This window comes from Corvus brachyrhynchos, unplaced genomic scaffold (genome assembly GCF_000691975.1).
Source record: "Corvus brachyrhynchos isolate BGI_N302 unplaced genomic scaffold, ASM69197v1 scaffold94, whole genome shotgun sequence".
NCBI classification, from domain to species: Eukaryota; Metazoa; Chordata; class Aves; order Passeriformes; family Corvidae; genus Corvus; species Corvus brachyrhynchos.
This window is the reverse complement of record NW_008238330.1, coordinates 8,587,367-8,594,694: the sequence shown is the minus strand read 5'-3', so window position 1 is coordinate 8,594,694 and position 7,328 is coordinate 8,587,367. Positions and strand designations below refer to the sequence as shown.

Here is a 7,328-nt window from a genome sequence, read left to right as displayed (position 1 = left end):
TGGAGAGCAAACACATTGCTGGGCTCCTGACCTCGCTGCTCTTTCAGGCTTAATTGTTGAGCAAAGCCTCTCTCATTTTCTGCTAAGAATCTGTAAAGAGATTGCACAATCTCCTCTTCTTCCCTTCACCAGGGCAGGAGCAGGGATGAAGGGGCAGATTTTGTGTAATGCCCCTCACGCCAACCAAGGGACTGGGTCGGGTGGAGCTGTATAAAATCTAGAAGGAGGAGGAGAGGACAGAAGAAGTAAAGTCACTGTCATTTTATCTTCAGAGCTGGAGATCAAATCCCACATAAAGTTTATGATCTGCAAAATAAGAATTTCTGGGGGTTTTTTTACTGCTTCTCATGGCTGTTACACAGTACATGCATCCAGCTGAGATTTTTTTATCCAGTTTGGGATTAGGCATAACACAGCATAGAGTGCACAGTACTGATTCCCTACAGTTTTTACATACTGGCTGTTCTCAGAGTTTGGAACCACAGTGGTTGTTCCTTGCAGTGGGGTATTTCATGTACTTTCATAGAAAATTCACTCACACAAAATAGTATTGGATGTATTTTATCAGAAGATAAATGCTGCTTTTGTGGTTGGATTTTCCTACAGCTTACAGAAAAAGGAAATTATTCAGGTTATTTTTCCTCTTCCGAGGTTTGTTTTCTTCTTTTTAAAGGACTAAAGATTAGCATTAGACCTCTGTAATAAGCAGTAGTTTATTTGTTGTTCAGAGGAATTATTTTAACCATTTGCAAAGCAGCTATTGCCAGGACCTGGGTAAAGATCTCTAACCATGAGGAGCTAAAGGCATCAATTGGTAACTGGCATAATTCAAGAGAGAAAAGAGATGTAGTTTCATTCTGTGAGAGGCTCGAGTAATTAATGAGTGGCAGAAGCAGGTGTTGATGAACAGGATAAATCTCGTTTCATGTGCACACTTAAAAACAGGCACCAAGAGACCTCATCCCTGAATTCAGGCTTGTGTTGTTACAGGAGTGGATGTCAGCATGAACACGCATCTCAAAGCGGTGAAAATGACACTGAAGAACAGAGAGCCTGTACAGCTGGAGACGCTGAGTATTCGAGGGAACAACATCCGCTACTTCATTCTGCCAGACAGTTTGCCTCTGGATACTTTGCTAGTGGATGTTGAACCAAAAGTCAAATCCAAGAAAAGAGAAGCAGGTGAGTTTGTGCTTTCCTAGTCTGTTCTGCCTTTGTGTGAGTCTGGAGATGTCTGATTTGAGTGTCTGAACATCTGCATTTGGTATCAAATTCTTTCATTGCTGAGAGTTTGACACGGCACTGGTTCAGTCTGCCTTGCCCACCTCCTTGGCATCTGCAGAGCTTTCATTTACATGAAGTTGTGTTACGGCTTTTCATGTATCTGTTTTAAAAAATGTAAGTGTTTATCAGCTTGAGTAAGTCTTAACCTATCTGAGTCTCACAGCTGGAACCAAAGAGATTTACACTTCCTCTTCTCCAGATGTCTGCTGTGTTTCCCCAGTTTGTATGGGGAGCTTCACGTAGATAAGTACAGGACAGTATCTCAAATGGTGCTGAATGATTCAGTGAAATTTGGTGGGGGATAAAAATGGTATCTCTGAGAATGAAAAAAAAAAAGCTCCAGGAAGAGCAGAGACTGGAACACTACTGGAAGCCAAAGCTGGAGATGCACTCACTAGAATATAGCCTAGATTCCCTCAGGTTCTCAAGTCTCCCAAATTCAAAGTGCTGCTGAATAAAAATCCTTTTCCTTCAAAGCCTAACAGTATAAACAGTAACTGAAGTTTAATTCACACTAGTAATGATGAGTACCTAGTAAACCCCAGGAAATTTCCAGCAGTATATATTTTGCCCAGCAGTTAATCTGTGTGATTTTAAAACAGTGAGCTGTAAGTGAAAGCTAATTGTGCTTCAAAATCATGTTGTACCATTTCTCCTGTAATTACTGTTGAAGTATGTGGGTGTGCAGGGTGTTCTGCATTGGTGAGCTCACCTTACTGACACGGGGTAAGGAATCTCAGCTGTGCAGCACCAAGTGTGAGCGCTGCGGCTGCTGCCTTGACAGGGAATAAGGACAAAGATCCTAAAGGGGCTTTGCTCCTCTCATGTTCTTTAAAAATAATCTGACCACACAGAGAAATGAGTGTGGTTGGATTGCTTTTTTCCTGAACCTCAGAATGTGGTGTGGACAAGAACATCCCTACCTGGTGTCAGCTTTGGGGAAAGCAGCTGTGGTAGCTCCAGTTACCTCTGTTTGATGATCCCTGCATCTGCAGTGCACAGAAGCGCTCTCAGACCAAAGCTGTGCTGTGCTTTGCCTTAATCCATAAATGCTCTTGGGCTTCAGAAGTGTAAAACCCTCAATCTGCCCTTGACAAGTGAAGTTGTCAGGAAGGGGCAGGATGCTGGCTGGGGTGAGTGTGCCACGTGTGCCTTGGCTTTGAGCGTGCTGGCGCTTGGCAAACACAGCTACCTGCTGATGCTGTCATCTTCCAGCCGGGGTTGATACTTCCATGGATTTTACAGGGTCAGCGTATACCAGCAAAATAATGACACCTTGCTTATGTCAAATTTGTCCTGTGCTCCTTCTGTCTTTCCTGCATTTCTAACCTGCGTCCCAGAATAATTGTCACATCCTGCTCCTTGAATGTGGATGCCCCTGGGTATCTCTTAGAGAGCCACCTGCTTCCACAGAATTTTCAGTATCTTTTTGAGCCCTGCACTCACAAACACATTTGAAATGAGCCAATAATCTAAAGTTTGCAGAGTGCCTTTGCAGCCTGGTGGGTCGCATTTCTTTGGGAGAAAGAGATGCAAAGGCCCGTTATCACCGTATGGATCATACGACCTTCAGCAGTTGCTTGTGGCCTGCACTGTCCTATGATTCCATCTTCACTTTACAATTAAATAGCAGTAATTAAAACTGGGAGCATGCAGTCAAGACCTTTGCCTTAGAATCACATCTGCAATTGGCAGAGGCATCACTGAGACCAGTAGGAGCTGTTGGGTGCTGGGATCCTTTCAAAATGCTGACCTTCCACATGGTGCCTGAGACAGGATGAGTTTGTGTATCTCAGAGCGTGTCAAAATTTGCTTTTCCCTCTAAAAATCTAGATTGTGTATATATATATATATATATATAAAAGAGGAATTCTTGTTTCCTGTCAGATCACCCAATCACTTGGGAGCAGCCAACTGTTTTATGCCCTTGTTTTCTGCAGTGAAGCTAAGGACAGACAGTAGCCTGTGGAAGTTGTATACTGGACAGAGTAACACAGAAGATGAAAATATTGTCTGAAACTTACTGAGCATTAACAGACAATACCTAACTTAATGTCTTATCCCAGGGAAGCAGTGTGGTGATTATGCTCAATACAGAATGTATTCCTGGGTCTCACTTGATTTACCCTTTTTCTTTTACCTGCCAAGTTGCTGGAAGAGGCCGTGGAAGAGGCCGTGGCAGAGGCCGAGGTCGTGGAAGAGGAAGAGGAGGCCCAAGACGATAACTTCCCATCACGCAACTCTTACCAAATTCTGGGCAATTTCAGCTATTTTTTGTACAGGTCTTGTTTATCCATTTTTAATAAACTGAAATGTGAAAAGGTGTCTTTCCTTTGTTAGCAAATCCTGGGGAGGGAGGCAGGTGTGTCCTGTTTGTAGGGCTGTTGCAGACTACATGGATCTTGTTGGTTGTCACTGTGGAGATTTTGCCCGCCCCTGAAGGCTGTACAATTCCTCTTGCTTTTTGCCGCAGAATGAGAGACTTGTGTTGTGCTTTAACAGTGTTTGAAATTAATCCCTCTTTTCTAAGGCACCTGCCATCTTCTAATGGTTACATAGTTAAGACACTGTATTAAGAACCCTTTGTCCCGTAAGTGTGTCTCTAATATTGTTCTTCAGAGCGACCTTTTTTAAAGTTCATAGATATAATTTTAATGTTTTCTATTACATGAAGCTTGCAATTTAAACATGTTGCTTTCTTTATAAAACATTTACACAGGGAAATTGACCAGGTCCATGGAACTGCTGGATTGTTACATCTGATGATTAAAGAATACCTGGATATGAACTTTGTCAAAGCTAATTATATGGCATACTTTTGTTTGGGTGGGGCTCGTAAAGCAGCTTTATCACAGATACCTTCTAGTGTACTTAAAATGCATCCCTAGAAAATACAAAGTACAGCACAGTGCACAGGTACATACTGGAATTGGAAGTTTACTTCTGGACGTGGGAGAACTTGGCAGCTCACATATATGGGTGCATATATATATGTATATGCATATATAAATATATATATTCACTGCTTTGCTGGACACAAGTATAGAAGAAGCCATGTTGGCCACATTTATCTCCCAGTGCCATCCTACTGCTTTCTCCCATGTAGGAAAGCAATGTCACATGCTCATTGCCAGACTTCAGCAGTTTCACCTGTTGATGAAATACAGATGTCACCTCAAACAATGAGTATGCTTAAGTGTTTTGAATGGTTGAGGGTATTTGCTGGTACTTAGGTGCAGGAACATGCTTGGTTGCTCATGTTTCCACACAGGCAGTGCTACAACAGTGGAAAAGAATCACCTAACGTGTAATGGGCTGATATGCTGGTTAATTTGTGCTAGCTGGCATTTTGTGAGCTGCTCTCCCTCTCACCTCGTTTACAGAGGCCATTTTAAAGCTTCATCTTGTTACAGAAGAGCTTTTTTTCTTCCAAACCATTGTGGAACCTCCCAAGAGCACTTTTTGGTCAATATAGCACCCACCATTCTCAACTCTATAAATAGCTGCTACAAATAATGGTTGCTGCTGTCTTCCAGAAGTGCCCAGTCACTGATGACAGGGGTAAGGTCTTCCCAAATCCAGCTGTCAGCTTTCATGCAACAGTTGAAACTCGTTCCCTCTTCAGTCTCTTCCTTATAAAAGTCACTAGTGCTCCCAGAGGAATGCACATGGTGGATGCCGCCACCAGCAGCCCGATCACTGCCAGGGCATAGCCTGGGTAATCCTTGGTCACCAACTGCCCCTGCAAGAGAGAAAAGCAGTGTTGGATCTGTGGGATCTGCCCCAGAGTCGGGCCAGGAGCAAAGCTGTGTGCATGGATCTAGACGGGACCTCTGAGAAGCAGTTCCAGGCTGTGGCAGCCCATGGCTGCCCTCAGTGCTGTTCTTTGTCCAACCATACACACTGAAACCTGACAAGAACAGAGCTGCTGACAACAGGATCGGGGAAAACTTCTGCAAGCTTTGGTAAAGAGCAGATTTTGGCTTGATTTGTGTTTCTTAATGAGGTGGCTGAGCCCTGACCTCTGTCAGGTCTCTGTTCCTCTCCTGGAGCCTGCGGGCTCATGCTGACACCCAGTCAACAGGCCAGGCCCACTGTGGGTCCCAAATTGGCCATGACATGAAAACAATGATGTTCTTTGTTTCTGCATGATGGGAACATTTCCACAAAAGGTTATGAAACCAGTGATTACTTATCCAGCAGTAATTGCTCTGTGATGAATACACAGTCCAGTATCTTAAGAAAATGTTCTGGCCATAAAGAAAAATGTGTATGGAAATTATGAAAACTAGTCCAGCAGCAGCTCAGTTCTGTTAAAATACCACTAATTTTGTTCAAAATAAATACACTTTGAAAGCAGGGGGTTTTTAAGTGTGTTTTTAAAGATGATACTTGGGTCTTCAATATGAATGAAATTTAATTCTATGAAGAGTTGATTAAGAACCTCATAGAGGGAAATTAGTTGATTTTACAGAACCATTACATCATCACTAAGTCAAATTTCCCCTGTTTTTCCTATCCACAAAATTAAGGGATGGCCCTGACTCCAGCTACTCACTTTCAGAAGGCCATTTTGTGGAACAGTGTAGTTGGGAAGGAAGCTTGTATCCTTGCAGGAACTAAGGAAAGTTTTTTTAAAAAAAGCCCAAACCCATAACTCTTTTACCTGTGTGGCATCCCATGCTTGGTATTGCAATGTTCCTGTGAGGATATAGTCGGTGAGGTAAAAAATAAATAGGCTTATAATTAGCAGTGGACTAACAAAAGCCCACATAATTTTCCAATACCAGTTTGGCTTGCGTCCAATCATGGTGTAAAGATCTTTTTCAAATCTGTTCAAAAGAAAACCAAATACATTTTTGTAAAGCAAACCAAACGTGTGTCTTTCAGACTGGCTACAGAAGTTCGATCAATACCTTGTTCTGAGTTACTTCAGAAACCACCTTCAGAATCGAGTATGTCATATGAGAAAGGGGAGAACAGCTGACCACAAATGAGCAGAGAATTATTGTCTGAAAAGCTGGCTCACCAGAATTATGGTGAGGGTGAAATCAAAAAAGACACTGAGGCTTCCAAGAGAATCCCAAATTGCAGAGAGGAGCTAGAAAAGGTACAGCAAGAAAGTTCTGCCTGAAGTGTAAGCTCGGACGTTACTGCTGTCAGCTGACAGAGAAAAGCAATGATGCTGAAGTACTGTGGAGAAAACGGCTGGGTTTGTGTAGTTGAGTGTTCTCAGTGCTGGTATCTGACTGTCTTTGAGGAAGTACTGGAGATGGTAACTAAAATCTCACAGGAGACCTGGATCTGACTCGAAGGCGTTGAACTCGTCAAGGAGGTAATACTCGTGTATGTGCCTGGACACCTTGTGTGCTGGCAGACTAACAAAGCAAATGCTGAAGCCTTTCCCTTCAGCTATTTTCAAACCCCTTTGCTGTTGAAAACTTCTCCTGATTCCAGAGCTTCCTTTTACCCACAAGGATTGATGGGAGACAAACAATGTGCAAGGTGACCACCTTTGAAACCAGACTTACTGGCACTGTTGTGCTCGTGCTGAATTCCTGTCATGGGAGGAGCGGAGTTTTGGCAGAAGTTGCTCCTGAGACCAAGGACACGAGCAGGGAGCCGTGTGTACAGCTCCTTGGTACTCCCCTGCCAGCAGAGACAGTGTCAGCCCAGCTTGGCCCCTCACAGTCCTGAGCCAAGGCCCTGGAAGGAAGGGGTCTGCAGGGCAGGGGAGACCCCCATCCCCTTGCTGACCCTATAGCATAGGAGAAACATTTAGCCCGAGGCCATATTTTTATTCTTGCCCGTGGCTGCTCCCGCAGCTGTCCCCCTATGAAGAAAGCAGGGCTGAAGTTTTACCTCCTTATCCCATAGATGTAACACACGGCGATGGTTTCCACCAGCACGATGAGCAGCAGTGAGAGGGTGGCTGCGTAGTCATTGAAAATGTCAAACCAGTAATTTCCAGCCTCCATGGTGAAGATCAGGCCAATTATACAATTAATGAAACACACAACACCTGCATGGATAAAACAGGGATC

General features: G+C 43.6%; 2 protein-coding genes across 7 annotated transcripts in view; one reads left to right on the top strand and one right to left on the bottom strand.

Moving 5' to 3' along the window:
* The window catches only part of SNRPD1 (small nuclear ribonucleoprotein D1 polypeptide), a 5,784-nt gene extending 1,712 nt beyond the window's left edge, over positions 1-4,072 (top strand). Inside the window, exons 2-3 of the mRNA XM_008633871.2 lie at positions 991-1,182; positions 3,433-4,072. Of these exons, the coding sequence (XP_008632093.1) occupies positions 991-1,182; positions 3,433-3,509 (269 nt within the window). The 3' untranslated portion in view covers positions 3,510-4,072. The remainder of the gene's footprint in view (positions 1-990; positions 1,183-3,432) is intronic.
* A 129-nt stretch (positions 4,073-4,201) lies between these two features.
* The window catches only part of SLC6A20 (solute carrier family 6 member 20), a 17,448-nt gene continuing 14,321 nt past the window's right edge, over positions 4,202-7,328 (bottom strand). For 5 of the 6 annotated variants that reach the window (XM_017734479.1, XM_017734480.1, XM_017734478.1 and 2 more), the window contains 3 exons: positions 7,147-7,306; positions 5,951-6,116; positions 4,202-5,026 (listed from right to left, as the gene is read on the bottom strand). In XM_017734479.1, the coding sequence (XP_017589968.1) occupies positions 4,877-5,026; positions 5,951-6,116; positions 7,147-7,306 (476 nt within the window). In that variant the 3' untranslated portion in view covers positions 4,202-4,876. The remainder of the gene's footprint in view (positions 5,027-5,950; positions 6,117-7,146; positions 7,307-7,328) is intronic. The other variant, XM_017734482.1, reaches the window with a different exon arrangement.